Below are 26,897 nucleotides of genomic sequence, written 5' to 3' on the forward strand. Positions count from 1 at the left end.
CTATGTGAAATGATGCTAATTTTAGTTGGTGCTAAAGTATGCTAACATCGGAATAAGGAAGAGTGGCGTAGAATTTAAATATAATTTTTTTTTAGCTCAAACTTTGTCATCTTATATTAGATTTAGCATTTCCAAGTCACGTGCATGAGTAAAAGGTCGCCTCATAGATTTTAGGATTACTTTTGCCGCGGGTGGAATCCCAAATGGCGCACAACCTTAGCGCAAATCGGCGAATCAGCCGTTTCCCTCGGGATTAATACGCCATCTGCGAAAGGTGTCATTGTTAACGGGATAATGTACGACTCCCTAGAGGCGGAATAATGTCGGGCTGGGGAAATCCTCATCTTAAAACAGATCTAACGGCCAAAGTCTGACTTTAATTAACATTAGCTGCCATTGAAGTCTGTAGTTTATCGCTAGTACAATCCATTTGAACTGGGAGGGTTGGATTCCTCGTTTTTGCGGCTAGAAAAAGTAGTCTGGCGCTAGAAAACTAGCTTTAAAGTTAGCTAGGGGGGTTTATTTCAAAACAAAATTAGTTTAGATGACATTTTTTAGCTAATTTGTGAGCAGAGGCGGTCATTTTCTTAGAAAAATACTATTAGACGGCCATTTTGCGTATAGAAAAACTAGTTTGGCGCTAGAAAAATAGGTTTAAAGTTAGCTAGGGGGTTTTATTTCAACACAAAATTAGTTTAGATGACATTTTTTAGCTACTTTGTAAGCAGAGGCGGTCATTTTCTTAGAAAAATACTATAAAACGGCCATTTTGCGTATAGAAAAACTAGTCTGGTGCTAGAAACCCCACTTTAAACTTAGCTAGGGGGTTTTATTTCAACATAAAATTATATTAGCTGCCATTTTTAGCTAATTTGTGAGTAGAGGCGGTAATATTTTAGAGAAAAATACTATAAGACGGCCATTTTGGGGATTCTTCATACTAGTTTGGAGGTTCAAATAGACAAAAGTATCGTTTAGCTACCATTTTAGGCTTTAAAAAATCGTCACGATGGACGGCCATCTTGTATCCTAATCGGGTTGTGGTGGAAGCATCTATCGTTAACTGTTATTGTTTTCCACATGTCAATCTCTGTCATTTTTGCAGTTATGTCCTGTATGAGTAGCCCCTCCCCCTTTCCCGACACGACGCCGCCATGCAAATTCAAGCACAGCTGACACTAAAAATATGTTTTTCCCACGGGAGACTGCAAATGAAGAATACGGCGACATTGCATGTTATTAGTTTTCAGCTTGACACCATTGTTTCTACAGCACCCCCACACCCATAACCGAGAAAGACTAATTACTATTCGGGGAAGACAATGTTTGTTTTTCCGGACGCAAAGACTATTTTTATTTTTCCGAGGGAGTAAAAAAATGACAGGCGGCGAAAAGATCCGTCACGTTGTTCTGGCGGGGTGACGAGTTTGACATCTCGTTGGGCGGAATATGCCTCAAGAAAATGATCAGAAGAAGGCGGAACTGTCAGGAAATGTCAATTGGAAAATTTTTTTTTTTATATTTAACTAAGATAAAAATGAAAAAACGTCACTGTAAAGATTTGACACTGTCAGAGGACTGACCTTTACCCCAGAATGCAGACCTAGAAGGACGCTGGCTATCCAACAACCTCCGTGATTACTGACATATTTTGTTGTAAATTGTGAGGCTCTCTTTGCTTGATTAAATTAATTTAAAATTGTTGTTTTGAGTTTCCAACTTAATTATTATTATTGAATACCTGATATGTGATGAGTTGGCCTAGAAAATATTTCAAAAACCTGCTAAAAATTGAGATTCCGAATTACATTTTGTCCGTCACGTTAACCATCTTCACAACATTTATTCTACGGCACCCTCGTCCCCAACGACCTAGCCAACGTTTCAAAACGAAGCGTAACTGATTCCCTATCACCGCTATATTTTATCATCCTAATTTGGCAACCGGTAGCCGCCCCTTTTTTGACGGCGTTTTCGTCTTTCACGGCGCTTTAGCGGGTCGATGCGATAGCGATGAAGAACGCTGTCATCTTTTCTATAACGGTGATGGATGGCGTTCGCCAACACACTCCATTAAACTAAAGGTGAGCGACCGGTTACCGGGGTGACAGACGGCGTTGGTAACAACCATAATGAGGAGAATAATAATGGTAAGGGAGGGAAGACGCGAGGTTCTAATATCGGTCAGATTATGAAAAGATGGCAGTTATATTTGATTCCGCAAAGCTATTTTAGCAACAGTATAATCAACATCATTTTTACGGATTGCCAAAACCACTTTTCTCAGTCACGGAGCACCCCAAAGTCTTCAAAATTCATCCAGTTTCAAGTGGCAAGACGGAATTGAGTAGAATCGTGACCAAGTCACCCAAAAATAAATCCTAAATAATAAACAGTACTTAGATATTAAACAGTACTTAATAAACTCTCTATCTTAGATATTTAACTCTCTCTCATGAATATGATTTTGAGAGCTGGTTTCAACAGTACTTAGATATTAAACAGTACTTAGATATGAAACAGTACTTAGATAACAAACAGTACTTAGATATTTACCAGTACTTAATAAACTATCTTAGATACTTAACTCTCTCTCATGAATATAATTTTGAGAGCTGGTTTCAACAGTACTTAGATATTAAACAGTACTTAGATATGAAACAGTACTTAGATAACAAACAGTACTTAGATATTTACCAGTACTTAATAAACTATCTTAGATACTTAACTCTCTCTCATGAATATAATTTTGAGAGCTGGTTTCAACAGTACTTAGATATTAAACAGTACTTAGATATGAAACAGTACTTAGATAACAAACAGTACTTAGATATTTACCAGTACTTAATAAACTATCTTAGATACTTAACTCTCTCTCATGAATAGAATTTTGAGAGCTGGTTTCAACAGTAGATATGTTCATTAACATGAATATAAAATGTACATTAATTAATATGTGCTGACCCTTATTAAATAAATCCAACTCAAAAAGGCACTGTCCCTTTAAGATATATTTTTTCTCTTGCCGTTGGATTGGCCTGGATACACCTACAGATCAACTTTTTTGATATTACAACATCTCTTCTCTTCTCTCCAGTCCAGCATGTTCGCATCATCCAATCCCATAAATCTATTCTATTTGATCATTTTTTTTTCTAGGCTGCCAGAACCTCATCTCGTTCTCTTTGTTGTCACGGCGAATGGCGCCTGGGACGATTTTGACAAAAGCAAATCTTTTTTTCTCGTTGACGGAAGGCCATTTGTGCTATCAAACATGTATTCTTCTTTTTTTGGGGGGGCGGAGAAACGAAAGTAGGACAGAGTTGGAACTTTACTTTCGTCGTCAGGCAGTTATTTCAACGATTCAAGACCATTTATGAAACATCTTGGAGTAACAAAATATACATTTTTTGTACATTTTTTTCCAACAGAAGGAAAAAAATCCTTCTTTAATGTACTAATGATGGTATTAAACATGTTTACAAAAAACAATATGGCGCCCTAATGTTATATTACATTGTACGATTACGAAATTCATGTTACGAAATGACTATGACCTTAATTTCAAAGAAAAACAACTACATAATTAAGTTGAAACTGACTTAAACCTGTTGTAAGATCTATCCGGTTTATTTTAGGGCTTTTGTCCTTTCCCTTTCACCCAAAAAAAACCCGTATAATGGCCTGAAAATGAAGAGAAAGCATGAGGCACTTTGACAAGGACCCATTTGTGAGTTTCCTGCCCAGGGGTGACCACCATCTCGCATCCATTAGCCTTCCAAATTGCAGACAAGCAGCGCAGCCACGTGAAACTTTACACCCCAAAGGAGATAAACATAGATTTTGCGTCCCCACCCGGTTCAAATTCCCTTGTGTTTTTTCCTCTACCGGCGACCAACCTTCCTTGTAAAAGCGCCAGTCACTGTCCCTTACCTACCCTGTCCAGCATCTACCAATCCTGAGCCTTGGAAGGCCAGAGAGAATAATAAAAGACAACACACATTCTAGCTTACACCACTTCAACCTGCCGCCTTCTGGAAGGCGCGACAGAGCCATAACACCCAAGAGCTGTCAACATACTCAACTCAAATTCTACAACTTTGACCTAATCAAGGCTTATTACTTACTACTTATACTACTTTTTTTTACCAGTAATTCATCTATTACAGTTAACTGATTATTTATTTATTGCTATACATTGATTAGCTGCTTTGCTGATCACATTCGGACTACTTATTTATTTCCTATTACTTATTTATTTGTCTGTCTGTTGTTGTTATTTGTGGACTACACAGTAAAAGCTTTAAATCCTTGTTATACAACAAAAGCATCCAATTCAATGATGCTAATCAATGAGAGTATGCATACACAAGGGAGTCTAAAAAATATGCATTCAGATCAATTCAAATATGATATCGCATCTTATTAAAAATCCGCTTGAAACAAGAACGGCGTGATCCATTCCCGAGGCGCCACATTGTACGAATTAAGCCGTGGGAGGACACGTTTATTGGGAACAAAAAGCGGAAGGATCTTGACGATCCGGGTAATTAAAGCAACCTAGTCACCGCTTCTTTCTTAATCCGCAACGCCGAGAATCGCCTACGTTCCATTACGTTTTAAACCCGAGAAGACGAAGCAAAACGAATCAAATGCGAGGCCTCAAAACTAACATGGAAGCGAGTTGCTAAATCATCATTTTCAAGGCATTTGTAATGCCTTGAATGCCTTGAATGGTTACGCCGGATGCGCAAAAGGGGGAGTGGCAGGGGCATTTTAAGGGGCGGGGTCATTAAAAAGTGGGCGTGAATGTGTCCTATTTCTTTCCAAGGTACAGAACCCCTTCAACAATACACTTGAAAACAAATCATGTATACTAAAGCCTAAAAAACACTTATAATTAAATTTTTGTTGACTCACTGTTCAAGCAGATCTGCGCTTTTTCCATTGGTCAACCGCCATTTTTTTGCGGGACTTCCTCTTGATAGTTTTCTGGCCACCTTTAAAATAGTAATGACATGTTAGAAATGAATATAATTCATGGGAGGTTGTTGTGTAGTATATCGGAATGAGGATGATGGATGAAATATGGATGTTTGGCCTTTGTGATCAGACCTATGGACGAGTTTTGAATAATATATTAGGACTTCTAGATGTAGCGCGTGTTTTCTCATGCTCAATTTCATAACGGATCACAGGCTACAAGTATTATTTTTGTCTTTCAAACGTTTGAAAATGAGATAAATCGCTTAAGGGCTACTTAGAAGGTAGGAAAAAAATGCTAAATGGCGAGCCCGGGGAGACGTTGGCGCCATCAATCTTCCACTTGAAGTTTTTTTTTTTCTTCTATTCATTCCGCCCCGCTAGCGTCATTTCATTTGTCGTTCCACTCGAGTGCAAATTGGTGTCGTGACGCGTTGGGAATGTGGAGATGGACGCGCCGGTGCAACGGGAATGCCTCGTTTTTTGTTGACGTAGCGAAAGCTGAAAATGGAACAGAATTCCTAAAAAGCCAAGAGACTTTAGTCATTAATTACTGATAATTGCCTTGACTTTTTTGCTTAAACATAAGTCAAATTAGTACATAAAGCAACACTCATTTTGTACACTTACAGAATAGCGCCCCCTATCTCAGGATTGGGAAACTTTTTCAACAGAGCCTGAAACAAGTTATATTTTTAAATATTATTCTTTGAAAGCCAAAAGCCAAAATACATGAAAATGTTTTTTTTGTCATTTCAATATTAAAAGCACAAAAAAATCTCAGAATTATTTTAAGAAAATTAAAATACTGACTAATTATTTATAACTTAAGTATTAATTTATTATTATTTATTTATTTACTGCCCTTATTTGTGTACTTCTCACTTATTTATGTTGACTCATATGCATCCATCATAGGAACCACATAAGGCTCGCGAGCCATAGTTTCCCTACCCCTTTGTTATTGATGCAATCACTCAACCTCGGTTTCTAAGATAAAAAAAATACATCAGCTGACGATAATGGAAGTTTAAAGACGGTCTCTTGTTCTGTATGGTTGATTTCTCGCCTTGGATTGAAGAGGTTTTCACTCGGAGTGTTTTTTTTAACGAGTCCCGGGTGGGATTGGACTACCGGAAGTCCAATAGGGGACCATTCAGGCCTGGTGCTAGCTGGTGTGTTACGCCAAAGCGCTTAGCAGTCTAGTGGGAACCAGAAATCATTGATACGAAAAGAGCCGTTGGGGCAAGGACCGCAATCACAAGCGTAACTGCCGTAGCCTTGCACTTCCTCAGATTTTAATCAGACAGGTCAAATGAACACGTCGAGGGATTGTTAGACCTTGACGGGTGTTGACGCATTACTGAGGGATAGAAAGTTTAAGCCCTTGACAGCAAAAATTGTAGAGAGTAACTCATGGCCTGCTATTAAAAGCAATAGAGTTCCAAGTCATTTTGACTGGGAGGGCTGCAAGTTAAAATCAATTGGGTGTCAATGGCAGCTAAATAATTGTTGTCATTTATCCCAATTGAAATGTATTGGATGTGGTTGTTATTGGAACTGAGTTAGGGTTGAAAAATATTTCAATTGTGATTTAACTTACAAGTTGATAATCAAATGAAACAATAATAATAACATATAACAGATTCAAATTACCTATTCATGTTGTTTTCTTCATATAGTTTCATATTTTTTATCATTTCATTTTCCAGGAATTCCTAAAACAAAAAAAAAACATGTTTATGATATTGTCCATCTGCATGTTAGTAATGTAAACAATTTTAAGGAATTGTAGCATTTCGTTGACTACGACGCCTTGTGTGAAAAAGGAAAACAAATACAAAGACATCACTAATGTGGGATAACTAATATCTAATGATAACATAAATAAGAATAATCATGTCAAAACTGGGTCAATACAGTTAACGGTTACATTTCATTACGACGTTCGTAATTATGTACACATAAACGCAACATTCATGACAGTCAATGTTTGTTTACACGACTAATGAAGAGAGTAAAATTACATAAAATACACATTAGTACGTATAAACACACACACACACACATTTTAATAAAACGACTTAACCGGGTAGGCCGGATAATCGTTTTTGTTCGAAATAACTTATCATTTGATATCACAAATGATGTTCAAAAGCGCTTATGCGACAAATAACTTACAGTGATTGTATTATGTTGTTGTTGTAGTAGTAGATGATAGTAAAAAACATCATTGCAGGATTTAAAATTCAAAAGCTCACGTGTATCAGTTCAAACGCACTTCCTGTTTTTCTTCTTCGTGCAAAAACAACAAAGCTGTATACTGCCCTAGTGGCTGGCGAGAAAATTACAACTCGTATATTTTGCCACGAACATTTCCATCGTATTGAAAAAGGAGCTGACAAATTAGATTTTCTTAAATAGCAGATTACTTAAAATATGGAATGATATAAATGTATTAATTCAAGACTTTTGCTGGAAAAGACTCAACAATTTGAAGTCACAAGAGTTAAGAAAAGTGGTACATTGTATTATAATAAAATGTCATTCAGAATCTCAGCACTTGATAAACATGAGCATGCAAACATTGACCAAAAAAAGTCAGACTATTGAACTTAAATCTTCTGATGAATTTAATTCTATTCTTTACAAAGGATATAACTGTATTTCAACTGGATGACAGTTTTATTCCAGCACCCTAAAAGCAGTCTTTCTGTTGTTATCTAATGGAAGCATCCAAAATGTCAGCAGTCTTTCTCTGAAACTCATTGAGGACCACATCACAACCAGAACCTTCTGACACTCCGCTATCAGCAAAAGCTGAACCTGCAAAGACAATAACATTAAAAACCTGGATCCCAACCACATAGATGCATAGCAACCTACCACTACTATTTGTACTGTTGCTAACGAGTGAAGAACTCCGAGAAGCCAACTGACGTGCCGAAGACGTCACTGAGAAGTTGCGTTTCTCCCTAGTGGCTGTCCGACTCCATTCTGCAACAATTTTAGACATAAAATCCCTGTTTTCCAGGTTTTTTTCCAACAGCATCTGGGAAAAAAAAGCATGGCATCACCTGAATTTTCAGCCAATCGCAAACGCCCACAGCACAGGTATGTCCTCCACTGTCTGCGGACGTTCTCCTTGCAGGCGCAGTGGAATAAAAAGACAAAAAAACCTATAGGAAGGGATTTATACATCATTTTTAGACATATTATGAGCATTATATAGGTTTCAGGTGTCTGTAATAATGCTGCTGTTTGAATTGAAGGTTTGTATGATAGTTAAAGTGGATTTTAATTCGTTTTTAATGATTCTAGAGATATTATTTATCAAGAAAAGTTATTTTTCCTAGTTTTAGATAGGCTGTGAACACATCTTTAGGACTTTGTGTCACTGATTTTGCTAAAACTGTCTTTTAGTTTGTGTAGAAAAATGGGATTTTGTAGCTTTTTAGTGTTAGTTTAGTGGATTAAACTATTCTTGAATCTGTTGGATCTTTCTTTGTAATTATTCCAGATGTAAAAAAGAACATTTGTGATTTTCTGACATAATTTACGTGTCATAATAACCTTGTAGTGAGTTAAAAATAGTAAAGAGGTACACAAAGGGCAGGTAGAGCGGCCCCCAGGCGAACAGCGCAAATCCCCAAGCGAGTCCTAGCAGCGCCACTAGCCCGGCGATACTTCTCAAGTCGGCCACTAGTCCACGTTGGGGCGACTGGTTATGCGGGTTCTGCTTCTTGATGCGCCGCAGTTGCGCCATGACCACGGCGAAGACCAACAGGCAAGAGGCGAACACCACTAGGAAGTAGGCCACCACAGCTATGTAAAATGCTACGTCGCTACGTAGCCAGCAACTGTGAATTTAATTTAAAAAGTGAATAAAAATGTGGATAAAGGTGCTAAGATGGCGATAAGAAGAAGACTTACAAGTCCCCCGAAGTCCCGTCCTCGTATCGTCCATAAGAAACCAGACCATAGTTGTCTTTGTCCACGGAGATGACCACCACAACCACAACAGCCGGAATCCCCCAGCCGATAAGCGAGAACTTTAGCATATATCTGCTAAGGTAGGGTGTAAACACCCGTACGATACTCAAGTACATGTGTAGGGCTTCAAGCCCCGCCCATGTAAAGGATGTGAGTAGGAAGTAGTGCAAGAAGAAAGCCGTGCTAATGCAAAGTCCACGAGTCGGGAATCGAGCTAGCCAACCGTCGAGGAGGTACACCAGGTTGAGGAGGAGGAGGGAGGAGCAGAGCTGGACTAGGATTTTGGCGGGGATGTCACGGAGTAATTTCCTAGGAAGTCGGAAAAAGGGAATTGAGTTGTTATGAATGGATTTGCTTTGTTTATAGTTTAATGAAGCTTACGCAAAACAAAGGTAGGTCAACAAGGTGGCGGCTAGGAAAATGGAGGAAAGTCCACATCCCATGTAAGTGACAAAGGTCAGAATTTGGGCCTGATGGGGGTCGTTGATCCCGCCCCTTGAGAGGTCCTGGTAGAGAACGTGTCTTGGATTGGTTAGTAGGAAAATATTGGATTTTGCATTTGTCCAATTTTGTAAAACGGATAAAATATGCTCTGACCAGTAGTATAGCGAAGGCAGTGAGGTGGTTGCAGCTGCATGTGGTCCCCCACCAGGTGGCGCTCACCACTACACATCCATCAGAGCTCCAACCGCCTCCGCCGCCTGAAAACAGAACCCAAAACACTTCAACTAAAAGCATTTTCAATCTAATTTCTGTTTCAATAAACGGCTCACTGTTGACATCAAAGTCCCAGAAGACGCAAATCGCCTTGGAGTTGACCTGCCAATCAAAGACAAGACATTTTAAAAAATGGAGTCAAATATTTTACTGTTCGAGGAAACTTACATTTACATGTGGACTGTTCCGAATGGTAAACCGAATGTTGTCGCTTAGGTTGCCGATAGACATGTTGCTAACGCTGGATGCTAACACGGGGCTGACTGTAGTTTGATTGCTCAACGTTGGGTCCTGGAATCAAGACAGGTTTTTTGTTGTAATTGGATCAGTTTTAGAGGAATATGTTGGGCAGAAGAAAGTACCTGGAAAAGGACAGGTTTGGTATAGAAGGTGAACTGGACTCTGTCAATCTGCTTTTTCTCATTGTCACTCATGGCCGCCGTGATGGAGGACGGTAGATAGACAGAAGCCGCGGTAGAGTCCCAAATCCTGGTGCCGAGAGCGCCATCCATCTGTAGGAAAAAACTAAAGAGTCAGTAGTTCGTTGTTGGTGTACGCGGATAACAATGGTGTCGCTACCTGTACATCGCTGGTGCCGAAGATATTAACCCACGTTTCAGGAAAATGGCTGCCGTTCACTTTGCGGACGGCTAGAACCAGAGAACGGGACGACACCACGGCGGGGATGTCGCTGACCATTAACTTGAGGGTCAAGTTTTCGACTAAGTTGATCAGCCTATTGAAAAGAAATGGACATTTTGTAGTACTTTTTTTAAAAGGGAGATATTTGTGGGAATAGTACTTGATGCAAGATGTGACCAGGGCTAAAGGATTGCAGTCCATCAGGTTGCTAACTATTCCCACGATTTTCTCGGCCAAAGCTTCCGAGATGGTTGGCGCGTACAAAAGTTGTTCCAGTTCCAACACCAGTTGCGCCACCTGTCATGTAAACAGTCGGATTAAGATTTGGTGGAACTATATTTTTTGGTTCTTTAGGATTCGGTTCTTACCTGAGAGGAGTTGAGCTGAGATGGATCCCAGGTTCTTTCCAGGAGTCTCTTTGCTTGCTCTTCTAGGTTTTTCTCGGTGTTGATACCCGAAGTAGGCGCTGTAGTCGTTTTGTTGATCTCACCATTTAGGGAAGAGATGTAGTTACTTGGCGGAACTTCGGTTGTGGTCGGAATCCTTGCCAAAAGTTCACGGGGGACTCCAATGGTTGTATTTAAAACTACTCTGGTGTGGGAATCTTTGAGGGTGGATACTGAGAAGGTGTTGTTGTGATGGTGTGTTGTCAGGTAGCCAAAAGATTTGGGGGAAGATGTTGTAAAGTTGAATGGTGATGTGTTTTTGATGAGGTGTCTTGTTGTAGTTTCATTTAAGTTTATCAGGAGTGTTGTTGTGATGTATGCGGTTGTATCGTTGTTGTGGGCTACTTTGGGTGTCGTTGTGACATTGGTGGATGCAGAAAATTGTATACTTGGGTTGTTAGGCGGGGTGTCTTTGAGATGTGCTAGTATTGTTGAATTGGCTTTCAGTGGGTATTTTGCGTGTGTTGTTGAAGTGGTTGTAAGTGGTTGTACTTGGCCGGCTTGGGACGTGTCGTTGATGACGGGTGTTGTTACTGAAGTCAAATTGTTGGCAAGTGTTTTGTTAGTAGGAGTAGTACTAGTAATAGTATGTGATGGTGGTCGTTTGGTTGGTGATGTGTCTTTGATGAAGGTTGTTTTTGTTGTGGAAGTATTGTCAGATTTGTTGTTGTCATACCTGACACTAAGTGGGGGCTGTTGGTAGGATTCTGATGTGTTTTTGATAGATGTTACAGTGGTTACATTGGTATTAAGTGGATTAGTTGTAGTGAGTGGTAGTAGTGATGTGTATTTAATCAGGGGAGTTATGGTACTTAAATTGGACTCAAGTATTTTATCAGAGACTGTTGTAGTTGTGTTAGTAAGAAGTGATAATAGTTGTTGGGCTTGTGCCGTGTCTTTGAAGGTTGTTTTTGTATTTACTGGAGTGACTTTGTACTCACGGGTGTTAGCTGATGGCGGTAAAGAATTAGTGCTGACGTTGTATCCCATTTGGTCATTTGGAAGTTGGGTGATATTTTTGGGTGTAGTTTGGGTGTTATATTCCGATGTCAAAGATGGTGTTGCCGAGTTGTTAAGTGATGGGTGTTTGAGGGTTGGGAGTGTGCTGGAAGGAGTTGTTTTGTTGTCAAGGACGCTGTTGGGAGATGTGGGGAAATTTTTTGTCTTGTTGTTGACAGTTGTGTCAATTGGAACGTGAATTAATTTGTTGTAGTGTGTCGTTTTAGTGTAGCCTGACGTTGTAGTAAGGTAAGAGTGTGATGTGTCATTGAAGAAGGCTGTAGTCCAATTTTTCAGTAATATATTGTTAGCTGATGTTAATAAGTGCTCACGTATCGCTGATCTACTTGAAATGGGAACAAAGAGTGGCGTTGAACTTGGAGGCGGGGTTGTGATGTCATCCAAGATGGTGGCGGGAGATGATGACGTGACAATGTCCCTTATGGGATCAGTGGTGGGGAATTTGACTCCCAGGTGGCCACCAGGTGACTGTGTCGAGGAGGTTCCTCCAAATTCTGGTTTTTCCGCTAAAAACAACAAAAATGAAGGTTCAAAATTTATTGTGCCAACTTGTCCGGCCAAAAAATGGACTGACCACAAGGGAGTTGGGGGTCTATCTGCCGAGCCCGGGGACTGGTGACCCCCCAGAAGCGGGAGTTCCATCCCACCACGCCACCATCCTCACAAGCGCCGCGACGGGCTAGGTCATCCCACACCCGGAACATATAGATCTCCACCTTGCCCAGAGCGGCGCCGGGTGGACGCCGGCGAGGACGGCAGCCCAGCCACAAGGACCCCGCCGGGGGGACGGCTTGGGCGATGACTGTCCGCTTAGCCACTAGACGCCCGGCCAGCTGAAAACCAGAAGGGTAAGACGGAACCGGGTTCGGTTCGAGTGCCGTGGCGTGGTGTTACCTCCAGACTGAAGGAGTTCCCGCCGACGTCCCTACGTAGACACACCCTGTGCCAACGTCCCGTGGCTAGACTGACATGGAAGCGGTGCCGGACCCCCAGTAGCCACCCGTACAGGGCTCCCCCGTCGCCCTCCAGGCCCAGTTCGGGTTTGGGGGAGTGTGGCGAGCTGTAAGAGAAGCCCACCCAGGCTCCGGGAGACACCACCCGGACATCGAGACATACACTCATCTGGGAGAGTGACGGGAGTGGAGTGCTGTCTTGAAGGGTCCAGTGGTCCTCACAGCCGTTTAGGACCGCCTTGGTGTCGCCCAGGAAGTAACCCAATGCTTTAAGAGAGGACACAAAAGCAAAAATATTTTAAAATGTCTTATTTCAAGGCCAGAAAATGATGCCTACAACTGGTTTAGCTCTAGAACTGGACAGGGTAGGGAGGGGGATTTGTACCTGTGACTGGAGAAGCTCCCAAACAGAAGCCAATGAGGATCCTGAAGAAAATGGACCTGTGTCTTTCTTTTGGTCGCCAACGGCTCATTTTTCTGGGAAAACAAAAGTATTGCGGTTAGGGCGATTGACACATGGTGAAAACTGCAAATTTCTAGTTTCGATTGGTCTTGGTGTGACCAATCGGAGTGCTCAAGGCCAGGCTACTCAAGTCCTGAAGTCACCAAGAGTTCTACGAGAAACCCTCAAGACGTGGTCTTACCAAACATCAAATGACATACTAGGATTCGCGCAATGTCTTCAACAAGTGACCTAAAAATTGAAGTCTTCAGGGAATTTGATACTACAACTCTTGAATATTCTGATCAGATTCCTCTTCTCCGGTGTCTGGGATCCCAACACCTCCACCAGACCCCCGCCTTGGGGCAGATGTGCCACCGCCAAGTCGGCGTTCACGTTTCCGTCAGTGGCGGGCTTTTGTTCGCCGCTTCATTGTCCCGAACAAGTCGAGCCTCTCGCTTCGTATTGGGTCGTATCGTGTGACAAAATCTCACCGTCTCGTATGAACGCCCGGTCACGCTATGTTTATCTTTTAGCTAAAGGTAAACAAAGACAAAATATGGAAGAAAAATGTTTTTTTACCTGATTGTTTTGGAGCGTCTCGGCTCCATTTTGTTTCGGGTCGGAGAAGAAGTTTCGCCATGTGGACGTCTCGGAACTGAGTTGCGTTCTTCAATCAAAACAGGGTTGTCTGACGGATAGATGGCGTTGAGGAGGGTGGTGGTAGTATGGGGGCGGAGTCACTCCGCCCATTTCTGCTTCATCGGTTAAGATTGGTCATCTGGAAAACAAGTGTGGATATAGAAAATGCAATTTTTCGTATTAGCTTAAGTTGGGAGTGTTTTCAGGTCATTTTTTGTACATTTTTTGGCTCAAAGTCTACAATTTTGTATTGTTTTTATCGTCTAAAAGTTTGTTCAGTTGATTGGAGTTGCCAGCATGACTGGAGGGAAACAGCTGTGGCTACAGGATGCAAGTTCCAGACGGTTCCTGGATGGAGTATTAAGTCTTGATTTGCTCAAGTATGCGAGAAATGATAAAGGCAGCAATGTTATCGTGCCTGGGGGCTTAGTGACCAATAGGATTCCTGCTGGAGAAAGGCTTGAAAATAAACATATTTTGGAAGAAAAGCTAACATTTACTGTGGGAAGTTAACTCAAGAGGGTGTAGATGCTTACCTTGGTTTGAGTAGTAGAGGTTTTGTGTTATTGATAATAGCAAATCAAGAAACATTTAGCAAAAGTTGGAGCTTCTTTCTATGACTTTAATTTGTCCCATATAGAAATACAGAAGTGGGGCAAATGTTTTGGGACATTGACAGCAAGCGAAAAGTTCATTTTGGGCTTCTTACAAGATGGAATTGGGAACTCATGATGCTTAAATGTCCATCGACCTGTACCAAAATGGCCTCCAAGCCATGTAATATTAAAGCACGCTAGCACGTCTAAGGTAAGAAGGACAAGATCAAGTTATTTGTGATCCAGAAGCTTGAAACGGCGCTCAGACGGTGGTAATCTGGTCCACTACCGGAACGCCGTCCATCTCCACGCATTCCACCTCCCGGCGGGGTGCGTCTTCCCCCTCGCCACGCCGGCTTCGGCTCTTGGACGGCGGTAGGAAGGTGAGCAGGGCGGGTAGGAAGGCTAGCGTGTGTAGGGCAGAGCATGCGGCCGTCAACGCCAGACAGCGGAAGAGGGTGCAAGTCAGGTTTGAGCGCACCGAGCCCATGGGCGCCAGGGCGGCGCCGTAGCAGAGGAAGGACTGGAGCGAGGGGACGCCGTGGCGTTCCAGGGCCAGGCGTACCCAGCGGGTTCGGCCCTCGCCTCGGCCGGCGGCGAAGCCGCACAGTAGCGGGGCGCTACAGTCGGCGGCGTGGCCCAAGGCCAGGATCAGGCAGGGAACTGAGACGCAGTCTAGCTCCACCCCCCACAGGGTCATGAAGCCCACCACGCCGAACTGGACCGAGAGGAGGGTGAGTCCTAACCATGCTGAGACTAGGGGTTCCACCACGGCTAGGGAGGCTAGACCCAAGAGGAAGAGGACGGCTAGCAGGGAGTGGCGTAGCGGCGAGCTAACGGCGGCGGCGTAGCGGTCCAGGTAGACGAAGGACGGGTTGAAGATGAGGAAGCGTACACGGGATGTGAGAGAGAGACGGCGAAGGGTATCCAGCAGGGCGGACATCTCCCGCCGCTTGTTCTCCGTGGTCTTGGCCGCCAGGAAGATGCGGGACGCCGCCAAGTCCGGCTCCTCGCCGGGACCCCGCTCGGCGAAGATGATGTCGTCGGCAAAGTGTGCGAAGCGGGGTTCGCGTAGGAAGCCCAGGCGGAGAGTGCGGGTGAAGTTCTCCCGCGAAGGGGCGGCAGATTGGTTGCGCTCGGTAAGGTAGGCCAGGTAGGACTCCAGCCAGCTGATGCGCTGGAAGCCTTTGGCGTACTCCAGAAGGTCGCCCTGAACTGTGGCGTTCCAGTAGGGGGCGCTCTCGTAGATGTAGAAACCGATGACGGGGGAGTAGGAGCTGAAGTAGCGTTGCTGGGCGCGGGCGTAAGACACGGTGGCCGTGTCCGTGGCTACTAGAGAGCTGGGGTCCGAGCCTTGGGCCACCTGAAGACCAAAGACAGAGACTCAAAACCGATCCCGCCATTCGGAAAGAAAATATGCTGCGCATTTGTTATTTGTCTGTGTTGTCTAGTCGATGAAAATGACTGTTTCTGTGTGATATCCTTCATTGGATATTAGCATTAAGTTAACAGGTTCTGTCTGCTAAAATGATTTGGCCGCCCGGACGTTTGGTCGCCCAGACGTTTGGTCCCCCAGACATTTGGTCCCTCAGACGTCTGGTCGCCCAGACGTTTGGTCGCCCAGACATTTGGTCGCCCAGACGTTTGGTCCCCCCGGACGTTTGGTCCTCCCGGACGTTTGGTCCCCCCGGACGTTTGGTCCCCCGGACGTTTGGTCCCCCGGACGTTTGGTCGCCTGGACGTTTGGTCGCCCGGACGTTTGGTCCCCCAGACGTTTGGTCCCCCAGACGTTTGGTCCCCCAGACGTTTGGTCCCCCAGACGTTTGGTCCCCCAGACGTTTGGTGCCCATTAGCATTGGCGTCTTACCTGCAGGAAGCCCATGAGCCCAAAGGAGATGTAGACCAGGTAGAGGAGCACCACGAAGGGCTTGACGTAGGTGTTGGTGATCCAGTCGGCGTAGCAGCGCCTCACGCAGCCCAGCAGCAGATGAGAGTCCCGGGGACGGGTGTCCGGGGCGTCGGCTCGGACGTAGGTGCGGGCGTGGGGCAGCCGAGGCGACCCCGTGGCGCCCTGTGCCTCATCCTGGTAGCGTGTGTACATGAGGCATCGGTACCAGGCCGGTTTGGAGTCCAGACGTTCCCGCCGGGGAACCCGTCGGCAGAAGCAGCCGTGCCGGTAGCCCGTCTCCAGGTAGCCGGTCAAGACCAGGCAGGAGCTGTAGAAGGACAGCGTGTAGGCGTAGCTGACGCCCACCGCCAGAGCGGCGGCGCGGCAGAAGAGGCGCACCGCCTCCATGTTGGTGAGCGGCGAGGCGGCCAGGCCCAGCGTGGCCAGGTGGAGCGCCGTGGAGCCCGAAAAACGCGGCATGACGTCTCCGAAGACGCTGGCCACGCGCTCCCTCACGTGTTGGTCTTCGCGGGTACGTCGCCACGACGATAGCATCTCGAAGGAGCCGAACAAGCCGTGACCTGCGGCAGGGGACAAAAGTTTTGAAACACTATCTTTTAATCCAGTTCTTATAATCCATTTATATAAAACAAATCCAAGTATTCTATCATTCGGTAAAACGGCCATTTTGGACTCACCCAGCACCACGAAAGGTATCCCCAAGTAGGTGGAGTTATAGGTGGAGCCACTGAGGTTGAGAATCCCGGCGGCCGTCAGCCCCGCCAACGCCACGGACAACAACGCCAGCACGCCCAACCACGGCTTGGAACGTACGCAGTCCCGCATGGAGCAGCACAACACGGCCAGGGCGCCGCACAACCCCAATCCGGCCAACAGGGGGCCCCTCGCCAACACCGAAGAGAACTGGAAGTCTGCACGTAGCGACGCCGACGTGGCCGGGTAGAGCGCCAGCCGTGGGTGCAAGGCGGCGAATCGCCGTAGCCGGGCGCAGAAGGCCTCTTCCCATTGGCCGGCGGCGCCCTCTGTCAGACCGCCGCGAGCCCGAAGGTAGTAGGTGAGCTGGAGTGCGCGGGCCGAGCGCACTTCTTGCCCGTCGCCGGGCCAGGTTTGGACGCCGCCAAGCTGGTGGCCTATGTAGGCGCGGCGGCCGTCGGCTAGAGACGTGATGGGGTAGCGCAGCGGGGGTGTCGTAGCCGAGCGGTTGGCGTCGGCATTGGCGGAGATTTCCTCCAGGGCGCGGATGATGTCGTCCACGATGCAGGCGTTTTTGTCGTCCGGGAGGCACAGGTGCGAGAAGGTGTAGTTGAAGCTGCTGGGGCCGCTAGGGGGCGCTGTCACTCGCATTTGGTAGATTAGGCGGTGGAGCTGAAAAGTACAGCGTCGTCAACAGTGGGTTATAAGTACAAGTGTAAAAGGTTCAAATTAGACACCCAAAACTGTTTTGCATTTATTAGTCTAATTATAAATTATTGAAATTGAATAATTATTTTTTATCTCAATTCTTTACAAAATGTATATTACACTATTACACTACACATTATTATATTATAATATTTTACACAGGTCATTTTTGGATTTATATCAATATTTTTTAAATGTATATTTACATTTTATCCTATTTTTTTTCTTATGTATTTCTCATTACATGTATTTATTCATTTTTTAAATATTTTTTTAATATCTTTTTCAATGAATCATATTATAATATCTTAAAAATTATTGATCACCATTCACCATCAATAGCACTGACAAAGTTAACGTGTGGGGGTTGCCGAGCACTCCACACGTCGTTCCCGGGTTTCCATGCCAACGGGATGAGAGTGCTAAACTTCCACGTGCTTGGTTGCCTAGCAACAACCCCTCCGGGTTACTCTTTTTAACTCCTCACTGCCATTGATGGTGCATACATTTCCCATTCGTCAATTTTGGGTCAAATTTTTTCCACGCACGTACCTCGAGAACGTCATCGAGAAGCGGCGACTCCAGGAGGTTCCCCCGGCGTGCGGCCACGATGACCCGCCCATAGCGTCCTGGCGTCTGCAGGTCCGAGTAGAGGGCGTGTTTGGAGTGGTTTAGGGGGAATAGGCTGTCCACCAGGTTGCCTTCGATTTTGGCCAAGCTGTGTTTAGGCGCCAAGAGAGCTTCAACGTCATCTTCCACGCGGTAGCGGCTAAAACTGGCGCCAAGTAGGACGGCCAGTAGCAGCGGCGCCGAGGCGAACAACACCGGCTGGCTGGCCACCGAGCGCCCCAGCGCGCGGAAACCGCCGCTCAACCCGGCGTGCAACGCCTGCCGCAGCATGGCGGCGGTGGCGGGCTGCCGACCGGGGTCCAGCCGCTCCCAGCCAGCCGACGCGGCGGCGGCGGCGCCCGGCATCAGCTGTTCCTCGCCATCCCGAATCGGGGGCACGTTTGGTTCTCTCCGCCCAAAAATGGCTCTAATACAAAGGAAGAAATGTTTTTTTTTAAAAATGGCAGCGCCATTTAAGGGCTTCGGGTCCTACCTGATGCTGTGGCGTGCATCCCCTCCCCCGTAGACGGGCTGCGTTCCCCCTTTCCGACGTCGAGGAAGCCCGTACCAACTGTTAACTGGCTCAACCCAGCTTGTGTTTGTTGAGTTGTCTTAATGGTTGTACGTGTGTGCCGTCCAGACAGGGTGGGGGCGCCTCAGAAGACCCCGGAAGCGGCGCTGGATTGGATTGATAATGGCGCCACGCTAGATGCTTAGATCACATCCAATCTGGTTTTATTTGGCTCCTGTTGGGGTTTAATAGTAGGTAGTAGAATATGTTAAAAAAACATGGTTTTTACGTCAGGAAATTGTTGCTAAGATTGGTGTTAAATGAGGGGTGTCCAAACTAAGGAAGGGGGGTCAACTGTGGCATGTTTGCTAGGTTTCAGGTGCATGCAACAAAATGCAAAATAAAACAAAAAATAGGGCCAGGACAAGAACCTTAAACTCAATCTGCATTATCTTATACTTACCAATTTTAACATTAGATTTTGCCAGTCATTTTAACATTGTCTGAAAATTAACTTAGTTGACAACATGAGGAAAACTGTCAGAAATTTTACTCACCAGAATGTCATATTTTTTAGACATTAAAACAAATACTACCATGAAATATCTCAGTTGGTATTTGTTTTGCTAAATATTTAGCTTTTTTTATCTGCAAAAAAAAGAGATATCATTATTTTGACTGTATTATTTCGTTGTTGTTTATAAAACCATATCTTGCCTACACAGTCGAGATCCCCCTGTTGTTTCCGTTGTAATCCGTGATTCAATTACCAGTCAATTAGCCTTTATTAGCCGTTAGCAGCCGGCCGAGGGTCTCCTGAGGCAGGAAATGAAAGACAATAAGCCTAGTCGTAATTAGCCTGCCTGGCACTTTTATGCCAGTGCGCGCCGAGCTATTTTGGACCCAAGCTCACTTCCATTATTTAACAGGGTGACGTGATTCCAAGTCTATACGTTGGGGTGTGGCCCATTTATTAATAAAGACCCCCCACATCTATTATTCATCTCACTATACGACAGTCATGGATTCCAATGTCGGAAATGGTAATGGCGCTTGAGCCCGAAGCTCATCTGTCCGTCATTTTGAAGTGATAGAGGGATGATGTGGTTTTGGGCGGAGCCAAAAAAGGGGAGGAGCGTCTGGCTCGCTAAGAGAATGACAAGATTGGATTAGGGACATCAGAATGACAATAAGGACAGATTTTTGTTGTTGTATTGTGATTTTTGGCATTACCCAGTTTAAAGTGGAAAGATGAGTTGTATAATTTACCCCAAAAAAAGCTACCTGCCACAAAAAAGTCAAAAATTGGGCTCAGGGATTGATACATATTGGTCTATGCTACAAAGCTAGCGAGTGCTAAATCGATAGCTTAACAAATGACTGAGGAATAAGGCTTAAAATTAGCGTACACAAGAACAACAACAACCCAAGTAGTGGCATTCAGTGTAAAATGTGGCTTGTATTGAGAAAAAGTGCAACCTAAAATGGCAGACCGCTGCAATTAATAAATATATAAATATATATTTCAAAATATAATGGTAAAAAGTGAGGTAGACTTAACGCAGCTGTTGTTGTTGTTAATGAGTGGTTTTCCCGCCGGGGTTGCCTGGTTTAGAAGGACCCCCTCCCCTCTCTGGCTGCCTGTCACTCAAAGACATTCGGGGTCACCCTGATAAGTAAGTCTCCATGGCAACTGCAGCTCTGGAAGTCAAACAAAGGATCATCAATAACCAAAGACAAAATGCTTATATTGACGTGGTAACTTGTTGCTAGGCGGAATGTAGGACTTACCTGCTGTGAAAGCAAATTATTCATTAAATGAACAAAAAACATGTTTGGATTGATGAGTAATATGAAAGTTTTTTTTTATTGTTACTACAATGAGATGAGTAACAATATAGTCCTATAATTTTCATATTCCAAAACTAATTTTGTTATTTGAAACACAAAAGGTGATCAGTATGATTGTTTAACATTTTTGAAGAAAAGAAAACATTCTAAATAAATAAAATTTTAAAAAGAAAGATATACATTGGGATGACAGTGATGTATATGTATATATTTCAAAAAAATATGTATGGCATAACATAACAAATCAAACGTTATCATTTGGTGTTTAGCCTTTAGATCCCTGAATGTACATTTAACAAGTATCTATAGCTTTGTAGGAATACATCAGTGCATAAAATCAGTATTAATACAAATTTAGAAAATAAAATACAAAATACAGCTAAAAAATAATGAAAAAAACCAAGTATTCCTACCACTTAACAGAATGCTCTTCTTGTACAAACCCCATCAAATTAATGTGTTGGGGTCACCACACCCGGCAAGACTGGCGACCTCTGTTCATGACGGACGACGAGGGGCATTTGAAGGCCTCACTGAACTCGGGGAAGTTGCTCATGGCACCGATAACCCTGAAAAATGGCCGCTGTCAAACCCTGACTCAATTCCCAGACCTCCCTGTACCAGTACCGACCTGTACTTGGGTGGACTGTGAGCACCGGACTGAATCTGGTCCCTGGCCGCCTCTGGTCGGAAGGCATTGCAACGGACCTGTGGGGTGAAAGCACGTCAAAATGGCGGGTAGCAAAACACCATGCGTGGCATTGTCGTCCTTACATGTGAGTAGCTGAGGAAGAAAAGCTGGTTGTTGTCCAGTCCTACACCGGGTAGGAGGGGCTCTTCCACGCCGCCGTTGCTCTCGGCGACCCAACGTCGGTACGCCTGGGGGGGGGGGTTGGGTTTATTCTGTATTACTATTATAAATATAGTTGTATTAAGTCATTTCTTTGTTAAATCATTCTCTTATTATTCTCAAAGTGTTGCGAGGTCATGAACTGCCGCCTAGTCCACTCTCACATGGACTTCTCCAAGGATTGTTGATTGGGCAAGGACTGGATATCTGCCATTTCCAGCAACGGAGCCCATAACAAAGATATTGTTTCTGCCATAACACTCGTGACGCACTTTGGGTTTTTCTTCATGTAATTATTATATGATTCTTAGGTCAAGGAAGGCATAATTGTTCTAATCTAAATGTTGTTTAGGTCTAGTCTCCTGTTTTTGTTATTGGTAAAATACTTTGATTGTTATTGTAGTCCCAGATGTTGTTTTTACTCATACGTGATGGAATGATCAACAACTCTGTAAATTGTTTTGATTCATGGTAATAAGAGTCGTACCAAAACGTCTATTCGGGGAGACGTTCGGAAGTTGTAAGAGGAGCTTGCTGAAACTCTCCCCTTCGGAGGTTTTACCTGTTGTTATCCATTTCTATTTAATTAAATGTCAATAATTGAATAAGATGTCTGCCTGCAGTTATTGATAATTACGGACGAAGGTAATTATTAATGAACCTAATAGGGGGGACGGATTCATCCATCAACGACGTAGTGGCGACCACATCCTCGTCATTGACATACCCTAAACGCTTGTCTCATTCCGCCATTGTCGGCGATGTTCTCCGCTAGCGTCCGCTTGCCGCGAACCTGTGAACATTTCAATAGGATAGACGTTCAAATTCAGCAAAAACAAGATTTTTCTACATGGAAAATAGAATGTATGGATTATGATGGCGTTCTTACGTTCAAGCCCGCCTTCTTACAGAAGTACTGGTTGTATTGGTCCACCATGCACTGTGTTTTATCCGTGAAGGCCGTTACCGACGAGTTGCTCCACCATTGGTCCAGGTTGCCGTCCTTGTCGTACTTGCGCCCGTTGTTGTCGAATCCGTGGGTAAGCTCGTGTCCGACGATTACGCCGATGGCGCCGTAACTCAACGACCTGCCGTGCCAGATGGTTGGTTAGTGGTGAGCATTTTTTGGAATCCTTGCAAAAACTCACCTGGGGTACTCTTTACCCCAAAAGAAGGGTTTTTGGAGCTCACCGGCGGGAAATCCTAGAAAGGGAAATTTTAATATGGTTAGAGCGTCATGCCGAATTTCAGGTAAATTGAAATCTTACGGATTTGATTGGTGGACGAGCTATAGAAGGCGTTGACTGTGGTGGGATTGGTGAACCACCTGCAAAGAAACAACAACAAAAAAATGTATGTAATTAAATTGATAAAGCCATTAAATAATGTCGTCTGTATGAGGACATAATGTATTATTCTGTATTATTTAGGTTTGTTGTTGTTATTTATTGATGATTGATTTTATTTTCAGTTTGTTGTTGTTATTTGGACACTCTATGGTGAAGCATAGCAACAAAACAAATACTGAATTTGACTGACTCTGTACGGGGGACCTTCTTCCGAAGCCAAGCCATGTCCGACTGAGCGACGAACTTCAGTGTCTGGAGCACGTTGCCGTAGTAGTCGTTTTCGTCAAATTCCAGCTAAAAATGACATTAGCATGACGTTTGGACAAGGAAATGTGGGTGGGTCGTTGGTGAGGGTCTCGACTCACCTCCTTCACGTCCTCGTTGACGTAAGTATCGTTCAGGATGAACTCGGGGTAGCCCACTTTAGCCAAAACGGCGTTCGCCTAAGTGCCAAAAACGCCATTAGAGACATGAAATACTTAACGAAAACAACAATGGCGTGCTCACCTTTTCCACAGCTCTAGCTTTGGTAGCCGCGTCCATCCAGTCGTTCTCCCCCAGCGCGTCCACGAAAGCCCGCCGAACGCCGTCAATCAGTTCGTCCATCTGGGGAAAGAGACCTCGCCGATGATGGGTCGTCCCACCAACCATGGCGGCGAAGGAGAACTCACCATGTCTTTCTTGTCCTCCTGGAAGTACGTATCGACGAAGAGTCGTCCCGTGGCGTAGACCAACGTGTACTCGATGTAGTTGATGCACTTGTCCCAGCGTGGTGATAGAGATGTGGTTCCCGAAGTGACCTGCGGGGGCAATGGTGTCTTTAGTTAGCGAGCTTACCGCATGAGAGGTAGCAGGGGGGTCTACCCTGGCATAGTCCAGGTATCGGTAGAGGAAGCGACGGCTGAGGGTGGTTAGCTTGGAGAAAACTGTCCTCCATTGGATGTAGTTGGCCACCGTCCTAAAGAGAAACCGCCATTGTTTTTTTTTTCAAAGAAACTATGAGGGATTAAAAGAGAAGAAGTAAGTGCTAACCTGGGCTCGGTGGCGTTGAGGAGCTTGACCAGGTCGCGGAAGTACTGCGGCGCTCGAACCACCACGGCTTCCGATGAAGTGACGGACAGGGACGGATCGCTGTCCGACTCCACCACCGATTTGACCAAAAACAACCAGTCCAACTACCAACAAAAAGCTTTTTTTTAAATACTTGCCAACCGGATTTTTCACCTTAAAGTTATCTTAGCATATCATAAAAACCTGAAATATGTCTGACACTTTTTTATATGAATTACTGTGCAATATAGATCAATTTATGGGATGTAGTTGGGGTATGAAAAGGACTGAGTTTACCTGTGGAATCTGGCGTTGTAGTCTTGACAGCGTGTATCTGTTGTACATGTTTTCGCTGGTGCGGTTCTCGTAAGGAATTATTATCTAGATTTAAAAAAAAAAAATTGGCCTGGATGAATGGTGTTTTGGTTGATGGAATATTTTTGTACGTACGTGAGCTAGCTTGGTCTCAAAGTCCAGCGCTTTCTCCATCTGGACCCGTGCCGCTTTCTGGGGAGCGCCTAGCATGACGGCCGTGTCCACCATCAAACTCAGCAAAGCCGCGCGGTACTAAAAAAGAGGGAAAAATATGGCAATGCGTCAGAAAAAGTCCATGGAATCAGTCACTTACTTTTAGGTTGTTTTCATGTCAATGCTAGTAGTATTTTTATTTTAGTTTCAGCTTTAAGAAAGTCACCGTTTTTGCTGCAGTGGTGTTGGTGATGTAGTCTTCTCTGGAGGGCAGAGATAAAGATGCCTGATCCAGCTGGAATGGAAAAAGATTGAAGAATCAAGATTGAAGAATCAAGATTCAAGAATCGAGATTCAAGAATCGAGATTCAAGAATCGAGATTCAAGAATCGAGATTCAAGAATCAAGATTCAAGAATCAAGATTCAAGAATCAAGATTCAAGAATCAAGATTCAAGAATCAAGATTCAAGAATCAAGATTCAAGAATCAAGATTCAAGAATCAAGATTCAAGAATCAAGATTCAAGAATCAAGATTCAAGAATCAAGATTCAAGAATCAAGATTCAAGAATCAAGATTCAAGAATCAAGATTCAAGATTCAGGAATCAAGATTCAGGAATCAAGATTCAGGAATCAAGATTCAAGAATCAAGATTCAAGAATCAAGATTCAAGAATCAAGATTCAAGAATCAAGATTCAAGAATCAAGATTCAAGATTCAGGAATCAAGATTCAAGAATCAGGGGTCAAGAATCAGGGGTCAAGAATCAAGGGTCAAGAATCAAGGGTCAAGAATCAAGGGTCAAGAATCAAGGTTCAAGAATCAAGATTCAAGAATCAAGATTGAAAAATCAAGATTGAAAAATCAAGATTGAAAAATCAAGATTGAAAAATCAAGATTGAAAAATCAAGATTGAAAAATCAAGATTGAAAAATCATGAATCAAGATTCAAAAATCATGAATCAAGATCTAAGAATCAAGGTTCAAGAATCAAAGTTCAAGAATCAAGATCCAAGGATTCAATCTAACATCCCCACCTTGACGATGTATCTGGACGAGTTCTTGTCATCCGGAGCCACGTAAACGCGGACCAGAACGCTCTTGCCGTGCTGATTGCGCAGATTTGCCAGCGTGCGCGGGAGGTTCCAGTCGGCCTCGACCCAGCGGAAGGCCCCGCCCAGGCCGTCGCCCAGGACTGGCCAGCGGAAATCAGCTTGCTGGAGCGTCCCGAGGACCGGCTGGGCGTCTGCCTCCTCCAGCAAACCTGGAGGACCACCACACTTTACAATCACCCTGGGGGCCATGTTGGATTGGGCGTGGGCACTCACTCTCATTCATGCAGGACCGGTAGAGCGTCTTGGCTTTGGTTACGGCCTCCAGTTCACCATCTTCAGATGGCGTTTCCAGTAACTCTGAGAGAAGACAACTTTTCATTTCCTCCCCAGAAGTATAAAAATAAAAAAATGAATAAAAATACCTTTGAGGCGCAAATCCACCTGCTGCCGGAGCCACGGGTAGATACCGTACGATGACGAGTCTTCGGGAATGGGGTTGTTCTCCAGCCAGCCGCCGCAGGAGAAAGTGTAAAAGTCCTCACAAGGGTCCACCGACTTGTCCATTTTTCTCAGGATGGCTCCGGCTAAGTGTAAAAATGGGCTTTAGCGCCGGTGGTGTGGTGGTAAAAAGCTAATGCTTACCTGCTTCGATGCACTCTGGAGTCAGGCAGAATTCCTGTTTGGGACTTTTTTGGGAAACTGAGGAAGGAAAATGGAAAGATTATGGTTTTGGTTACCTCAAGTGTACAAATGTAAAGTTATCTTTCAAGGAAAAAACTATGTATTTATTAATGTGGACAAGTATTTGGAAAATAGAAGACATTCTTAGTTGAATTTATTTTTTTGTCATTTTTAAATTCTGTACTACAGTGAAAAAAAATATTACATTTTATTTCAATCTTTTTTAAAGAAAAAGCAGAAAACATTCAACATTTTTATGTTAATGACTTATCATTTGAGGTAATTCAGAAACATTAAAAAAAAACAAAAAATATGCCCTAAGAAGAGTCGAATTTTGAGATTTTTACATACTTATTTTGAGTTAAATATTTTATCAATGTCATTTTAAATTGCTGAATAAGATAAATATCACTTTTTTGACAGGAACAGACATCCCATCCATTTGAACCAAGAAGGGCGCTCCCAGTTGTTACAGAATGGACGCCTCTTATCTATTTTCAGCATTAATTTGACAAACTCTAACAACAAATAAACTTATCAGTAAATTACTTCATCCAATGATAATTTCCCATTGGTCTTTAAGTATAAAAACCCATGGCTTCCACCCCACACACATTTGTTTTCCCTCAAAACCACCCCCCCGCCTCGACGCACGTGGGCGTTTGAAACCTCAACAACACCCCCCCCCCCCCCCCTCCCTCCAAAATAGCCCCAACCATATTTAGCCG

General features: G+C 44.0%; 4 protein-coding genes across 5 annotated transcripts in view; all 4 read right to left on the reverse strand.

Annotated features, from left to right (window-relative positions):
• Positions 1–7,598: 7,598 nt before the first annotated feature.
• Positions 7,599–10,423, reverse strand: LOC144209994 (adhesion G-protein coupled receptor G2-like). Its single transcript, XM_077736588.1, has 11 exons — positions 10,273–10,423; positions 10,056–10,205; positions 9,862–9,984; positions 9,750–9,795; positions 9,574–9,677; positions 9,358–9,482; positions 8,917–9,285; positions 8,557–8,843; positions 8,061–8,162; positions 7,870–7,980; positions 7,599–7,809 (listed from the first exon to the last, which is right to left on the reverse strand). Exons 1-11 carry the CDS (start codon positions 10,390–10,392, stop codon positions 7,703–7,705), a joined length of 1,644 nt encoding a protein of 547 aa, XP_077592714.1. The 5' UTR covers positions 10,393–10,423; the 3' UTR covers positions 7,599–7,702.
• Positions 10,392–13,228, reverse strand: LOC144209941 (uncharacterized). Its single transcript, XM_077736513.1, has 6 exons — positions 13,140–13,228; positions 12,696–13,021; positions 12,376–12,634; positions 10,704–12,307; positions 10,496–10,632; positions 10,392–10,395 (listed from the first exon to the last, which is right to left on the reverse strand). Exons 1-6 carry the CDS (start codon positions 13,225–13,227, stop codon positions 10,392–10,394), a joined length of 2,418 nt encoding a protein of 805 aa, XP_077592639.1. The 5' UTR covers position 13,228.
• A 1,211-nt stretch (positions 13,229–14,439) lies between these two features.
• Positions 14,440–18,995, reverse strand: ptchd1 (patched domain containing 1). Its single transcript, XM_077736578.1, has 5 exons — positions 18,847–18,995; positions 18,297–18,780; positions 17,021–17,708; positions 16,302–16,903; positions 14,440–15,797 (listed from the first exon to the last, which is right to left on the reverse strand). The coding sequence occupies exons 2-5, from the start codon at positions 18,717–18,719 to the stop codon at positions 14,697–14,699; spliced, it is 2,814 nt and encodes a 937-aa protein (XP_077592704.1). The 5' UTR covers positions 18,720–18,780; positions 18,847–18,995; the 3' UTR covers positions 14,440–14,696.
• Positions 18,996–20,436: 1,441 nt separating this feature from the next.
• The window catches only part of phex (phosphate regulating endopeptidase homolog, X-linked), a 6,631-nt gene continuing 170 nt past the window's right edge, over positions 20,437–26,897 (reverse strand). The window contains exons 2-22 of one of the 2 annotated variants that reach the window (XR_013329296.1): positions 26,131–26,187; positions 25,911–26,072; positions 25,762–25,845; positions 25,471–25,697; positions 24,659–24,727; positions 24,415–24,531; positions 24,262–24,345; positions 23,947–24,089; positions 23,779–23,872; positions 23,586–23,714; positions 23,422–23,520; positions 23,280–23,357; positions 23,105–23,208; positions 22,834–22,892; positions 22,714–22,768; positions 22,455–22,653; positions 22,293–22,358; positions 21,490–21,594; positions 21,347–21,423; positions 21,129–21,284; positions 20,437–20,565 (exon numbers count right to left, since the gene is read on the reverse strand). Coding sequence is in view for 1 of the 2 variants with exons in the window: in XM_077736584.1 (XP_077592710.1) it covers positions 21,182–21,284; positions 21,347–21,423; positions 21,490–21,594; positions 22,293–22,358; positions 22,455–22,653; positions 22,714–22,768; positions 22,834–22,892; positions 23,105–23,208; positions 23,280–23,357; positions 23,422–23,520; positions 23,586–23,714; positions 23,779–23,872; positions 23,947–24,089; positions 24,262–24,345; positions 24,415–24,531; positions 24,659–24,727; positions 25,471–25,697; positions 25,762–25,845; positions 25,911–26,072; positions 26,131–26,187 (2,111 nt within the window). In the remaining variant the exon portion in view is untranslated. Of the gene's footprint in view, positions 20,566–20,910; positions 21,285–21,346; positions 21,424–21,489; positions 21,595–22,292; positions 22,359–22,454; positions 22,654–22,713; positions 22,769–22,833; positions 22,893–23,104; positions 23,209–23,279; positions 23,358–23,421; positions 23,521–23,585; positions 23,715–23,778; positions 23,873–23,946; positions 24,090–24,261; positions 24,346–24,414; positions 24,532–24,658; positions 24,728–25,470; positions 25,698–25,761; positions 25,846–25,910; positions 26,073–26,130; positions 26,188–26,897 lie in introns of those variants that run through there. The other variant, XM_077736584.1, reaches the window with a different exon arrangement.

This window comes from Stigmatopora nigra, chromosome 16 (genome assembly GCF_051989575.1).
Source record: "Stigmatopora nigra isolate UIUO_SnigA chromosome 16, RoL_Snig_1.1, whole genome shotgun sequence".
Classification (NCBI taxonomy): Eukaryota; Metazoa; Chordata; class Actinopteri; order Syngnathiformes; family Syngnathidae; genus Stigmatopora; species Stigmatopora nigra.

Bases quoted from the DNA above. Each gene is read 5' to 3' on its own strand.
- ptchd1 (XM_077736578.1), bottom strand. From the start codon at position 18,719: ATGCCGGGCGCCGCCGCCGCCGCGTCGGCTGGCTGGGAGCGGCTGGAC. The intron at 17,709-18,296 runs GTACGTGCGTGG...TGTACTTTTCAG, and splicing joins TTCTCGATGACGTTCTCGAG to CTCCACCGCCTAATCTACCA. The intron at 16,904-17,020 runs GTGAGTCCAAAA...CCCCTGCCGCAG, and splicing joins GATACCTTTCGTGGTGCTGG to GTCACGGCTTGTTCGGCTCC.
- LOC144209941 (XM_077736513.1), bottom strand. From the start codon at position 13,227: ATGAGCCGTTGGCGACCAAAAGAAAGACACAGGTCCATTTTCTTCAGG. The intron at 13,022-13,139 runs GTACAAATCCCC...CCTCTCTTAAAG, and splicing joins GGGAGCTTCTCCAGTCACAG to CATTGGGTTACTTCCTGGGC. The intron at 12,635-12,695 runs GTAACACCACGC...TCTGGTTTTCAG, and splicing joins GGAACTCCTTCAGTCTGGAG to CTGGCCGGGCGTCTAGTGGC.
- LOC144209994 (XM_077736588.1), bottom strand. From the start codon at position 10,392: ATGGTCAGCGACATCCCCGCCGTGGTGTCGTCCCGTTCTCTGGTTCTA. The intron at 9,483-9,573 runs GTCAGAGCATAT...GTTCTCTACCAG, and splicing joins CTGCCTTCGCTATACTACTG to GACCTCTCAAGGGGCGGGAT. The intron at 7,810-7,869 runs GTAGGTTGCTAT...TTGTCTTTGCAG, and splicing joins CAACAGTACAAATAGTAGTG to GTTCAGCTTTTGCTGATAGC.